The sequence below is a fragment of the Pygocentrus nattereri genome, chromosome 6 (assembly GCF_015220715.1).
Source record: "Pygocentrus nattereri isolate fPygNat1 chromosome 6, fPygNat1.pri, whole genome shotgun sequence".
Classification (NCBI taxonomy): Eukaryota; Metazoa; Chordata; class Actinopteri; order Characiformes; family Serrasalmidae; genus Pygocentrus; species Pygocentrus nattereri.
In genome coordinates, this window is record NC_051216.1 from 16,464,586 (window position 1) to 16,482,827 (window position 18,242).

Consider the following 18,242-nt stretch of genomic DNA (forward strand, 5'->3'; position numbering starts at 1 on the left):
TCTACTTAATCCAGGATTTGGCTTGATCTACAAACAGAAGCCCAGCCCCCAGAGTATCTGAGCTAAAATCATTTTCAATTGACAGGGAAGCTTAATTATCCTCTGCATTTTTGGCAAGTTGTGCCTCCACAAAATACAAATACAAACAGACGAGGACAGAGCAAGAGAGGTGAGTGAATCTCTTTCACTATTTACCCAAAACTTCTCTCAGCCAGAGCCTGACTCCCTGCCTATGCTGGAGAATGAAGTGAATAATTCCCTCTTTAGTGCTGAATAAGTCAGAGTGGCTAGAAGCTCAGTGTTCTACCCTACCCTCCCTCAGTGAGGCTCTTTTTAAATTATGGATCCTCAATACAAACAGTCCTCCCAAGTGCAAGGGAGAAGGGCTTCTCACAGTTCTCCAGCATGAAATCCTGGCTTAGAAGGGAGTTATCATCTGCATGTCCCACTGGGCTGTCTCAGTGTGTCTCCGAAGCCTCTGTATACCATAAGATATTTATTAATTATTGACATGCATACTATGCAGCTACGTATTCAGATATATATGGAGAAAAACTTTAGAATGGTTTAGAAATGATACACAGCCCAAGTCCAGTCTTTCAAATTAGGCAAAGACATGTAAGACTCAGAAATCCTCATTGCTTTTCACAAGATCCAGTATTACCTAAACATCTGAATATGTTACTGTAAAGTAGTACTGAGACCATGTTAATATTAGAGAAATCCTGTATCCACTGTATTGGGAACCCTAGTGTTCTACATGAGATCCTCTGGCAACGATAGCAAATCATGGCAATGGTGCAAGCACATTAATATTTAGCCTTGCGCAGCATATTTAAATTGCAAACATGATCAGAACAGTTGCACTTCACAGCCCTTTTGTAAGTGCTTCCTCTGTTAAGATGTAAATCAGATGGCCCAGATTCTTGCTCTAACCCAAGTCGCAACACAGAGACAGAGCGACAATGTAGACTCTCTGGAGGTCCCTGAGAACTAGTTTGAGAGCCACTGTTTTAGTGGACCATTACTGGAAATAAGATAAAAGTGTAAAAAAAAGCGCGTGTAAGTGTAAAAGAACCATATATATGAGAACCACATCAGAAAGACCCTTAATTTACATTATGTGAAAGTTGGGACTGTTTTGGGGATGCGGCCCCTGGTGTAACACCAATCAAATACATTCATTGAGTTAACATGTCTTCTTCAGTGAAATAAATCTTTCCATACAGATCTGTCTAAGTGTCCAATAACAGGACATGTACAGCTGTATGCAAAATGTTGGGTACCCCAGATCAAATGACATGTTTTGTAGATTTTGCGAAGTGATTTTTTTAAGTGATTTTGTGATTTAGAAGTGAAAATAAGCTAACACATCCTTTTATACATTTCAATGCACAATTAATGCTTATTTGCTGAATTTAACATATTGAGGAAAAAAATGTCCTGTGCAAAATGTTTGGCACATTTTATATTTTATTTTCTATGTTAATCTGTCAATAAAAAATAGAAAATGACTAAAATCAGTGGGAAATGGCATATTTAACTTTGTTCCTGGCAAAGAATGAGTTAATATAAATCAACAAAAAACAACAGGGTAATCAAACTTTTGCATACGACTCTACCTGCAAGTTAAGTCTAGTGTTGAGTCATTAGTGGAGAGGTTTAAGTCTAATGTTTTGAAGTCAAGTCCAAATTTACAAAGATTACAACTTGAGTTAGGCCTTTCGATGGCCCTTCCCAACATCAGAAAAATAAGCAAGATGCTCATGCTCACAACAGCATCTGGACGTAACAGATAGGATAATTTTTTCAGACTTAGACACTTGTTAGGTTCGCATACCAGAACACAGTACATTGCTAATGAGGTTCACACACCAGAACACAAAAAAGACACTTGTATACAAAGGTAAACTAAGATCTTGTTTATTTTTTTGCTCATTTATATATAGATCTATGTTTTATTTTTCTACATACAAGTCCGTTTATAGTCATCATGCTGGGTGCAGCTTCAGTGGAGGAGCTCATGCAGGTGGCCTGTGTATGGATATTACAGAGGACACGCAGGAGGGGGGGGCAGGGCAGGGCGGAGCAGAGCTGAGTGGACCGCACCTGGCTCCAGCACCACCATGCCCCACTGTATAGTCACCGAATCACAACACACTCAGAAAAGGGCTGGCCAGGACCAGAGCAGGAGGTCACAGGTCAGAAGTTTGGACTTTGACTGAGACATGGTCCAGTTCCAGAATAATAATAAAAAATAAAAAGGTCCATCTTGGTTGGGACTGGGAGTTGTATTCATGACATCATTCATTGACATCTTGGGCAGTTGGTAAAGAACAGCAGAAGCAGGCATCAGAAGTACAGCTTTGACAGTCGGACACACACAGAAGGGAAAAGATGACTGGTGTCTCAATAGGAAGAAGAAAAAAAAAAAAAAAAAATCACCCCGTATCACCCCGCTAATCCTCTAAACCCTGCTCTCTCTGCAGGCTCCAATCCAAACTAAAGGGTTTTGAAATATTGCTAATAAACTACACTGAGAATTGTTAATAAGGTATTTTGTAAGCATTTTTATTTATTTTCTACACTGTGTTCAAGTTCAGGACGGATTTCCATTTAAGAAACGGTGAGCCAAGTGAACGGCCACCAGAAAGGTGCTGGTCTGGTCCCACTAACACAGCCGGCCTTCATTAATCAGCACAGGCTGGCACAGCACAATATACACTGAAGTCAAAGCTCGACAAGGACTCTTTCTCCCCCTATCTAGATCAATGTGTCATGTATAGGGTCAGGAGAACCACTCTGATGGGGTAAAGCCAGGGGCTGAGACCAAAAAACTAAACAAAACAAACACACACACACAAAAAAAAAAAACAACTAAAAATCACTACAAACTGTCTGAATTAAAGAAACCTATATTATGGGAACATGTATTTCTGTTTTGTATTTTTTTTTCTTTTCCAGCAATTGTGGAATTGTGTGTAATGAGGAAAGTACATTTTCAAAAATACCAGTAATATATGTTGGGTGTCCATGGCAACAACCGAGAGGCTCACAATATTTACAGTTGTAAATGAACAGGTACAGAAAAACAGAGAATGGAGCTGTTTCGATCTCACTGCAAAACACAAACATATTCATTTGTACTAATTAAAAATATATTAGTAAATGAATATACAAAAACAATGATGACAAACTGTATTATGCTCAACAATCTTTGCACTAATAACTTGCGTTTTTCTTTTTTTTTTTTTTTCCAAAAAAAATAAAGTCTCCATATTGTTCACCTTGAAAGAAAATAGCCAAAAAATGACATCATCTTTGGTGAAGATTCAACAGCAATCTCCAAGTCCCGTTGCCATGACATCTCGACAGAGTGCCGATTGGGCTCAGCAGCAGGTGCGCGCACACACACACACACACACACACACACACACACACACACACACACTCATACACACACGCACGCATACACAGACTCATCCGGATGGGCTCACCGAAATTAAATTAAAAACCGTCTCTATTCTGTTGTGTGAGAGAGAGAACTGAATAAGTCCAGTAGTGGTAAGTCAAAGAGGGGCTGCATGAAACATTTGATTCAGAGGTACAACAGACCCATCAAACACAAATCTGCATCCTGCAAGAAAGAATCAGCACTGCAAAGTGATCCAAGTTTGAGTTACTGTACAATAGTGTGCAACACCAGAGACCATCCTTCATTTAATTTCCAGGCAAAATGGTAGTTAAGTAAAAGTTATTAATTTTTTATTTTGGAAATAAAAAAAGAGCAGAAAGCATATTTAACTGAAAGATACACAGAAGGCTGAAAAACTAAATGTAATATTAAAAAAAATCATCTCTTCATTATAGCTTGTTTTTTTTTTTTGAAAGACTTGCTTTTTAGTTTCAACGAAATCTGCTGGGATGTTTTTCCACTCCTCCAAAGTTGCGACTTAGAAGTTGCACATTCAGCGATGTTGAGGTCTGGACTTGGCGGCCAGTCATTGTTTTGAGAACACCAGTAGCTTCTTTGTTTAATTTGCCAATTTTCATCTGTCTAGTTCCTTTTCTCTGATAGACAGAAAGATTCAGATCTGAAGAATAAGTGGGGCTCTAGTTTTTAAGTGCTGTATATCTGACGGTGACAGTTTTGTTGGTCTACCAGGTCTTGCTTGGTTGTGAGGGGTCTAATTCTTTTAACTCGAGTTTTGAAACTCATGTCTTTTCACTTTTTCTTTTGACTTTTCACCTACTTAGGCAAATAGAGTGCCTTATATCTAATGTTCTCAGAAATATCTCCTAAAAAATAAACAACTTGCACTTATTGGCAGTTTTGACTGGAAATAAATGATGAGCGGTTTCTCACTTTTGCACAGTTGCAACATTGTTTCCTGTTTGCTTTCATCAATTGAAGCTGCTACTTTATAAATCCACTACTTTATCAAGCAGCCTATGCCTCAGATGGACTTCTCATTCAGCGTACACTGTGACAAGCGTCAATGTGACAATGTTTTTTTGAGGGGCTGATATACTCAGTGCCCACTAAAGAAAGAAAGAAAACAACAGTATAGAAAACATGCCCCCAATTAATACAACTTCAACATCCTTATGAGTCAAACATGCTGCATTTTGCAGGCTGTCAATCAAAAAAGAGCTCAAGCTTAAAATGAGCTGAAAAAAGTCTTTTAAAATGTAGCTCTAGACTTCAATCCCATGGATACAGCAGAATTCAACAATATCAAGCAATTTGTGCCCAAAAAACTGGCATTGAAATCTCAGCAACCCATGAGGATATAGGGGGTGAGGGGGTTCCAAGTGGCCCCTGCAAACCATCCACTCATTCCATGCAGAGAGATGGCTTTAAACAAGAAACGTGCACCACTGAGAAACATAGTTGTTCCCAATCAGGGAGGAGCATACAATAATCATCTGGTTCGCAATGATGGCTGTGAATGTTAACTTAAGGGTAACAGACATTGCAATAGCTAAAAGGGAGACGCTATAAAACCTAGCTCCCTACATGAACGTGTTCTCCATGCAGCTTAAAAAAGTCCATACATCATTTAGTAAAAGTACCTAAATGCAGAGGTGACTCTTCTAAAATGGTCAAAAGAAGGCAGCTTCTTAAGTCTTCTACATTTTGCCCAGTAAAAAAAGAGGGGCAACTTTTTCAGAGTGATGTGCACTACAGCACACAATACAAACATGCACTGGAGACATTATTGGAACTGAAAGCACCACGACACATTGTTTAATGAAAACAATGCACTTCGGCTGCATCAGCGATGCACAGGAACAAGAACGAGATCATTTCATATTTCGAAACAAATGCTTCACTGAACGCTTCCTTCAAGCGTCTTTAAAAGGATAGCAAGCTTTTAAGGGACCAAATGCATGTTTCCATCTGAGGTCAAATTAATAAGATGCAAAATGTATTTGACATTAAAGAACAATACTGTTTACTAAAACTATAGTAAAAATGTCTTGACAAAATACACAGGGAAGGTAACATAGGAAAACTACCTACATTTGAAAAATTTAAAAAGGTATTGTACTCTATACTCTATACTCTATAGGGGATAGAGTACTCTACACTTTATACGGGACAATAAAGCAAAATCTTTATATCAATGGTGGTCTTCTCTTGAGCACAGGTGTTCTGATTAGGAGCGACGCTCTAGCTAGTATCATCTCAGTGGTCAGTCTGAGGCCTCTGACCTTGATCGTGTACTCTTAATCCTCATCCTTTTCATCTTAAAACATAAAGCTTCAGGGCAATAAAATGACAAACACAACACAAAACATGACCTCAAAAGGACATTGTTTTCCAGTTATAAATGACAGTATTTTCTACTATGTACTGTGAGCTAATGCCATTAATTCCAAAACAAACATTTGTTTAAAAAGACAGACTAGTCCTACATACATTACAAATTAAAAGGCAAATTCATGTCATCACACACTTAAGGAATCATAAGTGATGAGAGCAGAGTGGGACTAAAGGGCTGTGGTTTGCCTGGGAATAAACGCAGTCAAACACACACAGACACACACACACGCACACAAGCGTACACACACACACACACACACACACACACACACACACACACACACACACACACACACACACACACACATCAAGTGAAGTATCAACGGCTGGTTGTAGTCATGTCTTTCAGATCTCTACTCTGTCCCTCTTGCGCCCCCTTCAGGAGTTGAGTGAGAACTGGTCCTGTTCTATAGGCTTTTTCACCCAGGCACCCAAGCCTGCTTTCTGGAAGGCCTTGATGAGCGTCTGCTTGGCAGTGTGGTACTCCACCGCTGCCTGTTTGGCTTCATGGTATGAGCTGGGTTTGGACACTTTGATCCGCAAGGTAGGCGACAGCTGAGGAGAGACAGCAGATCCAAAAAAAGATGACAAGGCTTAAATATGCCAATGCTACAGTGAAGCTACAATAGCTTTACAAGTACCTTCTTTTGTGTATGTAAACAGAACAGATAGAGCTAGTAATACTAAACCGAGAATAATAAGGCTTGTCGATAATTAATTACCAGTGACAATACACCAAATTAAACCATGTCCAGGAAACTGTGCAGTGTTGATTTCTCAATGCAGATGCAGTTAAGATCTTTCTATTGTGCTCCTGAACTCCTAAGCATGTAATGGGCCCAAAGTATTATCACACACTTCTCAAGTCCCTGTAGCTACTGAATAAATTAAAAAAACTTACATAATAAGCCTGGATTGTTAAGGGGTTAAAACACTGTGTTGTATAAAAAGGCATCTATAATCTTATAGGCCAGTTTTAATCATCTGTAGTTCTGGTTTAAAGGGGCCATATCCTACACTATATATGTTTTTTGTCTTTAGAATAACATAGAATAGAAAAGAATGAAATAAAATTTTATCTGAGGTCCACTTTTGATGTTTGAGTTTGTCAATTATTTTTACATAACCAATTTCCAATCACACTTCATTCCTTAGAATTAATCAGGCTGTGCTTTTAAGACTGATACATGCAAATGCAGTCTGTTCTTATTTGCTGCCTTATACTGTGCCTCAATTATAGAGGACTGTGGTCCAAAACACTCCTTATGACTTGGATTGGTGGAGCTAAACTGTAGGCTTATAGACATGTGCTGGTTTTTGTGACATCGTAAAAGCAAAGAATTTATAAGCAGAATTTCAAGGTTATTTTCTATACATGAACTGATGGGGCTGTGAATGTTTTGAAACTCAAGATTTCCAGACTACATCAAATCTTTATTACAAAAAAAGTAAAGTAAGTTAAAATTTCCCTGATATAGACCCTTTAAATTACACTTTTCAGTGTATAACATGGCTAAATTTTAACCTGTCGCAGTGTAAACTGTACCTTCGAGTGCAGTCGAACCCAACGGCTGTAGAGGGCATGCTTGCACAGACGTGAAGGCCGGCCCATGTCGTCTTTGCCTGTGGTGGCATTAATGACCTCCAGGCCCTGGTCTCCCACAGTCCAGTTCACACTGAAGTTAGGAGCCTTCCCTGGTTGCCGTGCCTCTGCATTGCTGATTCCTGCCGAGCACACATACACGCGAACACACAGACGAGATGGTGCGGTTCAGCAAAAGTAATTATTTTGTGATCAATAAGATGAAAAGGGTCTCATGCATCAGGCAAAGACATTTCAAAGACCCGAAGAACAAGAACATCGTTACTGCTCCAGAATAAATGTCATGTACAAGCTGATCTTTTGAAGTCAATATTAACAGAATATTTCTAGAAAATCTGCAGAAAAAAACTTATGAGTTTAACTGTCAGATGGTAATGAATTTCTGTAGCACTGCAGATGGCTATACTGACTGAGGCATGAGGAGCTGGAATGATTTACAGCACTCTGTGTGAAGTGATGTAAGCCCTTCTCAAAATCTCTAAAGCGGAAAAGGTTAATTGCCCACCCCATTATCTGTCTACCTGCAGAGCTGGAGGAGGAAAGCACAAGGAAGACAAAACGAAAGGGAGATGTAGTCAGGACACAATTCAACCAAAGTGCTGACAAAACCTTTCAGGACCATCCAAAACTTTCCTCCTTGTTTGCTCTTCAAGATGTACTCAGTAAGTTCTAACACTCACTTGAAAAACTTGTGTTTCTTATGATTATTGGCTTTTGGCTGTTGTAACTAGAGTAGAGCTTGAAATATCTGTACGAACCCGACGGCACTGCTTACTCACTTGTGTTGTTGAAAGAATTTAGCAGTGAGGTCCATGAGGCCAACACTTGTGAGAAAATGGAATGGCAGGTAAATAAAAGGCAAACTGAATCAGGAGAGAACAGTTAAGTGAAGCCAATTGGATGTTTATATTCAATTTGTTTGGCCAAAAATAAATATTTGTTATATGTTCTATGAAAGCATTGCTTAATTAATAAATTCAAGTGAAATTTAAACTTATTTTTGGACAGCTTAATATTTTCTTATACAGTTGTATGCAAAGGTTTGGGTGACCCTGGTAGAGGACCAAGTTAACACATCCTCTACAGAGAGCGCACTACTGCACATTTTAATGTTTAGTTAGTGTGTATTGGTTGAATTTGATTAGAGTAAAAAAAAAACCTGGAATTTGGCCTGTGCAAATGTTATAACAAATTTTTATGTTTTTTTAATAATATTTTGAACAAGCACATACAATTTGTCCAATAAATTTGCAGAAAAATACTGTATTTAAGTTTAGTCCCTGTAGAGCAGTGGTTTCTGACTCCTCCCAACACACATGATCCAGTTAATCAGCTCAGTGTTCAAACTTTATCATACAACTGTATCATACTATTTTCTATTACTTTTTATTCCATTTATCTGTGAACTAATGATGCATTTAGAACTGATTTTGAAACGGTATTATTATTTTAAATCTCCTAATAGAATAGCATCTACATACATCTTTGAATACCTGATAAGCCATGTTTCAAAATGGTGCCTCATCTGCTGATCATCCACTGCTAGTCTTCTCTATATTTCTCACATGCAACATAGTGTCGAATCAGCCTTTTGTTTTATGCACCAAAAATCTAGAACATATTACCAATAAATATGATCCAGTCTCCTTCTATTGCTGACTTAAAAAACAGTTAAATACATACTTCTTCACTTTTAACTAACTTTTATTATATTATCTTTCATTATTTTGTGTATTTTTGCTGCAATGTTACTTTTACGTTCCTTTCAAGCTATTTTTCATGTCCTTAAATGGTGACATCTTTAAAAGGTTTCATCGCATAGGTTGAGTGACGTTTTGGGCTCGGTTTCAGACTCAAAACTTGATCATGTGGTTTGGGTGGGGTCCGACTTCAGTGCAAAATCTTTGGGCTGCAATCGGGCCCAGACCACAATTTTAGACCCTTTTAAATATGAATAGGAATGAGGCAACACACTACCAACTTTAGCTTTATAGCAAGCTTTAGAGAAGGGTCACCTTGTTTTTGTTTAAAAATCAAAAGTGTGTCCCTCTACCTGGTAAAAGTTGAGTTGAGGCTTGTGTTTGTACAGCAACACATTTATACCCCAAACTCACATCTCATCACTTATCAAATAGAGACTTCAGCTAGAAGGGATGAAACCTCCTGGGAACCTGATGTAACACACTGAAATGCAGTGTGAAATAAGGTGTGTGGAGTGTGGCTTATCACATCTAAAAAGGGATGACCTTATAACAATGTGATTAAGGTGATGTATTCTACAGATGTTAAGCAAATGTCACTTCAAAAAAAGCCAGGGGAGAAATCAGGCAGGGATTCTAAAATGCCACTCAAGTCTTTAAACACAGCAGAGCCTAGTGTTTGCACACAGCTTAAAAGGGATGAAATGCTTCTTGCTCTCACTGTTAATAAAAGAAAAGCAAGAAGAGAGAGAGTGAGAAAGTGTGTGTGTGTATGAGCAAGAGAGAGACAAAGAATGACCAGTTTTAAACTTGTAACACTGTAGTTGGAACATTGCTCTTAGTACAGTCATGTCAATAAAACGACGCTATATGTCCAAAAGTTTGTAGACACTTCTGGTTTCCATCCAACACTTCTTAAAAATAGCATAGCATAAAATAGCATCCATTAAAAATAGGGAATTTGGCCACCTTTTCTGCAGTGACAGAAAGCTTTAAACTAGATGTGAAGATTTGATTGCATTCAGCCACAAGGGCATTAGTGAGGTCAGGTACTGATAAATAGTTCTAAAACACATTCACCACTCCAATTCATCCCAAACATATTGAATAGTGTCCCGTCACTCCAGGGAATGTAGTTCTATAAACTCCTGGGGATGGTGACTCCTAGATTCTGAGTCTCAGTCCTGGTGAGTACACTCTCTGTATACTTCTGTGTTTTCCCCATTCTACACACGTGACCCAGACCATTAAGATTAGATTAGATTAAGTGATCCTTATTAGCCCCACAACAGGGAAATTTCACCTCCGCATTTAACCCATCCATGCAATGAAACACCACATACACACTAGTGAACACACACACACTAGGGGGCAGTGAGCACAAGGGCACTTCAGTCACGTACTGTCAGCTCAGGGGATCAAACCTTCCGGTCACAGTGCTGGTTCCCTAATCTCCAGCAAATTGGTGGTGTGGTGCCAGTGGTGATGCTGTTTGCAGTAAAATGCACAGTACACATAGTCAAACACTCAAAAAAAAAAAAAAAGCATTCATCTCAATTGTTTATTTTTTCTATGCCATTTGTGTACAGCAGCTGCGCTTTACATTATTTAAAAATTTTATGAAGAATGGACCAATACAAATGTTTCAAAATGACTTAGAACAAAAGTTATTTACATTAGCATTTGCACCTTCTTCTGTAAAGATATGATTTTGCTACTACTTATTTGATCTGAACTGGAAAAAGATAAGTGAGACAAAGTGCATGTGTGAGGGAAACAGTGAGAAGGGGGTGGGAGAGAGTGATGGAGAAAGAGAGGGAGAGGGGGAGAAAGGGAGAGAAAAAAGAGTGGGAGAGAAAAAGAGGAAGAGATAAAGAAAGGAATGGAGAGAGATAGAGAGGGGCTGGAGAGTGAGTAGGTTAAAGTGAAAAAGTAACACAGAAAGAAAGAAAGCGAGAGTGATCATTTCATGATCATTTTAATTAGCATAATATGCATTTCTGTGTATATAGTGGATATCGTTATTACTTTAACAGCACCAGCCAACTGTGTATTTTCATACAAAGTGAGCATAACTAGTCCTGTTTAACTGGGTTCAGTGCAGTCAGTCCAGTGCAGTATGTGAAATGTTGAATAATAATCACTATAATCTCTACTAGCGCAATTTACCTGTGTTTCAAAGTATCACCATATGTACTGCAATATGCTATTTTCCCTGTGTCGGCCATCCCTAAGACAAGTGCATTAATTAGGCCAAAGATTTTGAGTTAGAAGTGTAGAAGCCATTCTTGTACTCATACTCAGATTTTCTGTGAGAGAAAAAGTAGAAACAGAGAAACTGGAGGGGTTTCCCTCACCACTGAGCAGGGGCCGGTTGAGGGTGAACTGCTGGGGCAGGTCCTCGATGTCTGCGATTCGCTGGTACATGGCCCGAGAGAGATGATCAGCGTGGTACAGACTGCCCAGTATGATGCTGGAGAAGTAGATTGGCTCAGTGAAGTAACTCATCAGTGAACCCTGGATCCCCACTACATTCCACCTGCACCAAACACACACAGACAAAGGAGATCATGAACTATAGTGTGAACAGACTTCCGCTTTGCCTGAAGCATTTTTTTCTGTGTTTGATCTAATGCACTTATGTTTCCTCTCATGGCTTCTATTAGCGTTACTATGTAAAAGAGATGAGCAGGTCAGAGGACACAACACAATTATGGAAAACACCACATATCACATCTTCAGGAGCAGCTGTAGTGTAGTATAATCTTTAGGCTAATGTGGGGAAGGTATTAAATTAAAACATGGCCTGAAGAAGAAGAAAGAAATCATGTATGGGAGGAAAAAACTCTTTATGCAGCAATTCGGAGTTCAATGCTTTTTGTTTGCTCGAGGTACAAGACAAACTGATTCATTAGTGCCGTTCCTCCGTTCCCCCCTCAATTTGGGCATTCACAAGTCCAAGACTGCCCCAGCGGTAGTCCACCCTTCTACAGAGCACAATCAAAGGGCCTAATCAAGACCACCTCTACTCCCCCAAACAACACCTGCTGCACAGCCATGTCGCCAAAGCGCACTCAAGTGATTGGAGCTCTTCTCTGTTCAGCACGGCCAATCAGCCGCTTCAAACACCAGACTGACTCAGAACCTTCACTCCAGCTATTGTTAACGTGGCGACTTCATTAAGGCCTGGTTAAAAGCCTTCTTTCCACTGTTCTTTGCCTTTAAGGCTGGCCGTTTAATCAAAAGGAAAGTGAAAAAAGAACACTGAATTACAGATGAGCTCGAGATCAAATGCTGCTAGTGACTTCTTAACTAAAAAAAGCTAGCAGCGTGGTTAATAATTTAGTGACATGGGTGGGTGGAAGACTTTATCCAAAGAAGGAGCTTGAAGGAGGAGAAGGAGTCATGGTGTGCAGGGAGCCTTTTTTCCTCCCTTAAAATCCTCCTCCACTCTGAAACCCTGGAGTTTCCACTCTGCTACAGCAAGCTACCCTGCTGGCACAATCTGGCACAAACCAGAGCAGCTATAGGGAACAGAGCAATCAGTCCAAAAGTCCAGAGGAACTGCAGCAGCTGATGATACCTCAGTACTGAAAGTTCTTTTACGTTCATATGCAAACGTTTGAATGCTCCTGGTCAAATGTTATGTTTTGCTGATTTGATGTTGATGATATTTTTTCAACATGTTAAATTCAGCAGATACGCAATAAGAGTGCATTAAAATGTGCAGAAGTGTGTTCTCTGTAGAGGATGTGCACCGATTTTGTATACAACTGTACATGTCCTGCAATTGGACACTTATAAAAGGTCTGTATTGACAGGTTTGGTTGTTTATTTATTTATTTATTTTTAACATCAAAATCAGAGCTGGGGATATTGCTTATATTAGTAATTTAGGAATCTATTGTTAATTTTGAATGATAAGTTGAGTAATCAAACAATTTACTATAACAATTTACTACACACTATGAAACACATTGTATATGTTCCAAAATACTGAAAAAGCTAAAAAGGAAGCAAAACTTTACAGGAGAAGGAAAAAAAACTACTTTACTTTTAATGCAAGTCAGTGGAATATATACATTCAACAAACAAAAAACAAATATTGCTTTAATGCTGCTTTTGGCCATTCAGTATTTTCTTGAACTTAAGAGCACAAATTTAATCAATGATTACTACTCAATTTTAATCAAATAATCATGATGATCCCAATGGCAGGATGTCAGATGGACCTTGGAAAATCACAATGAGAAAACAGGTACGAAAATGACCCTGAGCGAAGGTTTTCTTTCTTTTGAAAAACGCAAGAGGGAAACACTAGAGAATCATTACCAGTACTGAAGAGATACTGATAAATTAGACATATTCTGCTGCACTGTCTTTTAACCAGTTGATGCACTGCCACACTGAAAATCATGCATCATAAAGCATAGAATCCAGATTCACAACACATGCTGGTTATGTTGAAAAATAACCCTATCCAACGGGGGATGATGGCACCTTGAGAAATAGTGCAATTCGAATGATGAAACAGCACTCACTGACAGCTACCCATCGCTCAAACTCTCACGGCCATCTTCCCTTAGGCATCAGTTACATAAGGGACTCCTGTTGCAAAAGTAAACCACAATCATTATCAGTGCCTGTTCTTTCCTTATGACAGCCAGTTTAATAGACTAAATGAGAGTGAAGACAGATAGTGCTGGAATGATGATGAGGCTGGGCTGAGAGTGACAGTGTATGTGCGTGTGTGTGTGAGTGAAGGTAAATAGATAAGTAGGAGCGAGCTGCTCTCTCATCAGCTGTGACAGGGCCTGTGCTCTGCACACACAGCTGCCTCCGACACCTCCTTATCTCCCCACTTACAGGCGTCAGCGGCATGGGCGGACAGCACCTCAGCCACTCCGAGTGACTACACAATCCCCTCCCCTGAGCTGCTGCAAGCCTGCTTCTGCGCTAACATTCAACCAGTGCTCAAAATTCCTGAAAGCCTTGCAGTGAAACATTTGCTGCAGGGAGGGAGAGAGACCTGTCTCTCAGAAATACCCAGATGCATTTAAGAAGTGCAGTTACACTTTATTCTGTTGGCTCCACATAACTTTTACACAAATGCTCAATAAAATTACCAGTTAAAAGTTTGAAATCACTTGAATATTGAAGGAATGGTTTGGCAAAAAAATCTAATTCACAAAATTTTCCACTTACTGAAATGTTGCATGTTTGGCATCCAAATTTGGCTTCATTAAGTCTGCACTGTAGCTATACGGCTAACATTAAGCAACAATAATGAAGTTTTATTCATTATTAATTCATTGTGTCTTAAACCACACTGACTAGTCTAGGCAACCTTAATGAAGACCTGGATTTGGTTTGAGTAGGTTGAGAGATGTTTGGGAGGTTTGGGTGACTGAGTTCTAGTGTTTGTAAGCAATACCAGACTCGTAGCTCCAGTGCTAAACTAAAGATGCAAAATTTGGCTGATGGACAACATATGGAGTAAGTGGACATAAACTAGATTTCTGCCAAACTATTTCTTTAATAAGACGGCACGGTGGCATAGTGGGTAACAGGAGTGACCAGGGTCCTTTTTGTATAGAGTTTGCATGTTCTCCTTGTGTCTCTGTGGGGTTCCTCCCACAGTCTAAAGACATGGAGTCAGGTCAGCTGGAGACACTAAACTGCCCTCAAGTGTGGGTATGTGTGCAAATGTGCATGTCCTGCACATGGCGACCTGTCCAGGGTGTTTCTGTCCTTGCACCTAATGAGTGCTGGGAAAAGCTCCAGCTCCCCGTGACCCAGGAGGATAAGCGGTGTAGAGGATGAATTAAGGAATATTGTTTTAATAAGTGTTATTTTATGAAATGGTAAATGTGTAGACTGATAAATAAACTAGACATCAGAAGGCATTTTTCAGAGCTTTACTGACCTTCTTCTCCTTTACTTTCTTTAAGAAACAACCTATTCATTACCTATTTAACTGTGTAATATAATATTTATAGCTACTTTGCCACAAGATTTGATCACTTTTAGATTACAAGGCAATCTGAATAATATTTTTTTTCAGTTTAAATAATTAAATAATTCTAAATCTTACATGGCTGCCAATGATTATGCAAACTACATAATCTTCTATTTATTTATTAGGTGTCTACAGCCCTGTTCATAATGTTTTACTGCTTCCTTTAAATTACTGGACTAGTATCACACTATCACACCTGCAGGCAGGGTACTAGCATTACCTTCAAATCATTTTATACAAATATCTGCAACAAAACTGTTTTTGTATTAATGAAACCAGTAATTCCAAACATATGAATGGAGGCGCATCTGATAAAACTTAAAATAGTGAACAGTTAAAGAGGGAATTGCCAAGGTTTTTCAAAGTTTCTGCACAATTATATCCTTAAACTGCAATCACAGTCATTCAGAGAGGTCTCATGTGAAACGCTCCATTCTAGAGAAACTTACTGAGTCAGAATTATTGACAGTGGTGGTGATCAGACGTCTAAATCATCTTAATGCATCTAAAAGCTCACTCGTAAAAAGTTATTAAATTACATGGTTACGAAAAGGCCTGATGTCTGAGACACTGTTTTGTGATAGTTCTGAAATAAAGTTTGGCCTAAAACATGTTGATACATGCAGGAAGTTGTACCACTATTTTATCATGGTTCAATATAACATATAAAAACACATGCAGGTTCACTGCTTATTCAGCACAGTAACTAAAATGGGTAATTATACAGATAGTTTGAAAAAAACTGATGGAATTCCTTTTTAATTTAAGAAATATTTAACTGATTACAGGTTAAAGACAAGGTAAGCATCTACACTACATCTAGAGTGCACCATCAAAACTGCCTGTTACCTTATGTGTGAACTCTTAGTTTGCACCAAAACCTGCAGACCTGCATGGGTGCAAATGCCTTGCTCCATTTCTGCACACATGTGAGTTACCTGGCGATCTTGTCACTGCAGGACATGGTGAGGAGTCTTTCTCCCTGCAGAACTCCATCCCACGTCTGAATGGTGTTGCTGGAGCGCACTGGGATGGTTCCTTCTCCAGACTCGATCTTAGTCCTCAGCTGACCTCGGGCTTTTCTGTTTGGGTGTCTGTCTCCCTGGTCTGATGATGAAGGAGAGAGCAGCTAGCCAAGAATTCCAAACAACAGACCAATCCATCACTTCTACATTTGTTAACATTAGTGAACTGGCAGTGTAGACAAAGAGCTTCCTCATTTACAATTTCTGTGAACGTGCGGAGCATGCTGTTCTCGATGCACGTTGGAGTAATTGTGCGTCACACAATAGGAAGCAGTTGAACACACAATGATTCACACATGACACTTGCAGAGCAGAATTAATCAGATGCAGAGGGGGAAAAAAAGACAAAGCTAGCTAATTAAAAAGACTGTTGAAATTTGTTTTCAAAACACGGCCAGACAGTTGAATGAAATTCTAATTAAACGAGCCTGATCACATGGGGAAAACATCCCAAGCTTAAATGAATTCAATTATTAGGCTTTGATAATTAATTTCCAAACAAAGGGTTGAATAAATCATTTTGGAAAGCTGTCATCCAGCTAAGAGGAGATGAAAGAGATGTCATGTTCTCATATCTTCTACATCCTGAGTATGTCTAACACAATCAGGAGCCTTTCTGGACCTAACATGGTTTTAACAGCAGTCACAGGCCTAGCTCACAAAGCTTTCCTCAGTATGATCAGATTACTGCTCCCTGCCGTCATATGCATTTCATGTACAATTCTAACTCTACTCTCTGGTGCAATGCAAAGGAAAATGGGCTCCTCTTCTGAGTCTTGGTTTCTCTCAGCATTTCTTTCTTAAATTCTTTGCAAGATTTTATTCTACTGTTGCCAATGGTATCCTCACTAGGAGAATACATGAGTAATTAATTCTAACCTACTTTGTAAGCATGACTATTGTAAAAATGGTCAAGCATCACATGCCAGCAGCTGATTTGGCTATATGAGAAAATTTTAATGCATGATTTGCTGAATTTAATATAAATAAATAAAACGTGCACACTTTCTCTTGATCCTCTAGAGGTTTTTTTTTTGTAATTTGTAAGAAGCTTACTGGACTCATTAGGTCTCAATCCAAGTCAGGTGTAGACAGTTCCAGAGCATAATAAATGATGAGTCTTCAAACCTCTCAGGCTGTTTTGCTTACACTAATCTAAGCAGCCGACTGAGGATCTTGTAACTAAAGCTAAACATCATCCACACAGAAAGTTTACTGAAGGTAACTAATTCTGATCTCATCATAAAAGCCAGTATCTGAAGCATATACTTCACTTAAGATAATAATATGGAAGCAGGCTACCATGCGCAAACACTCTAGAACCCCATCAGGCTAAATTTGTTGCAGGACTGGATTGGATTAATTCTTTTTTCCCCTCCAATATCTGATCTAGCATTTTGTGATGATACTGGCCTGATACTGAGACCTTGTATCAGATCAGTGCCATCTCGATGTCAAACAGAACCATTCTGGGTCCAGCTCATCTAACACAGTGACCAAGAGGAAAATCCTATTATGTATGTGTATATGCCATAGTTGAACAATATGACAAATAACACTGAGGTCACTCAGCTGGCACTGCACAAACAGAAAGTAAAAGAACACTGTGGTAAGTGATATGTGTGTGTAAATCAGCAGGCACTACTGTAATACTTCTAAAACTCTCTTACCCTCAACGCCTGCCTCATGAGGAGAGAATATGCGAGCATCTCCACATGGCGATGTGCTGATGTACAGGTGAAACTGAACGTTGTCTTTCAGTCTGTATCCATGCTTCTCACACCGTGTAAAAATAGACTTCTGATGTTCCTCTTTGTTGTTACTATGTGGGAGGAAAAAGTGTTGTTTGTTTTAAATACTTACAAAATGGCTCACAGAACAGCTGTATTATATTCTGATTGAGTGTAACCCTGATGTAGGGGTGGGCAATATGTCAGAAATATTATATCACAATATTTCAAGACATTTTCACGATAAACAATATATCATGGCATTTAGCTTTTCTAAGATTTAATAAGTTGGAACAGACAAAATAAAACCTCTAGTGCCACATAATTACCATATT

At 39.0% G+C, this 18,242-nt stretch overlaps 1 protein-coding gene across 4 annotated transcripts in view; it reads right to left on the minus strand.

Moving 5' to 3' along the window:
- Positions 1–1,907: 1,907 nt before the first annotated feature.
- Positions 1,908–18,242, minus strand: part of adarb1b (adenosine deaminase RNA specific B1b) — a 166,547-nt gene continuing 150,212 nt past the window's right edge. For all 4 annotated transcript variants that reach the window (XM_017691611.2, XM_037539662.1, XM_017691609.2 and 1 more), the window contains 5 exons: positions 17,848–17,999; positions 16,091–16,259; positions 11,491–11,672; positions 7,377–7,555; positions 1,908–6,385 (listed from right to left, as the gene is read on the minus strand). In XM_017691611.2, the coding sequence (XP_017547100.1) occupies positions 6,209–6,385; positions 7,377–7,555; positions 11,491–11,672; positions 16,091–16,259; positions 17,848–17,999 (859 nt within the window). In that variant the 3' untranslated portion in view covers positions 1,908–6,208. The remainder of the gene's footprint in view (positions 6,386–7,376; positions 7,556–11,490; positions 11,673–16,090; positions 16,260–17,847; positions 18,000–18,242) is intronic.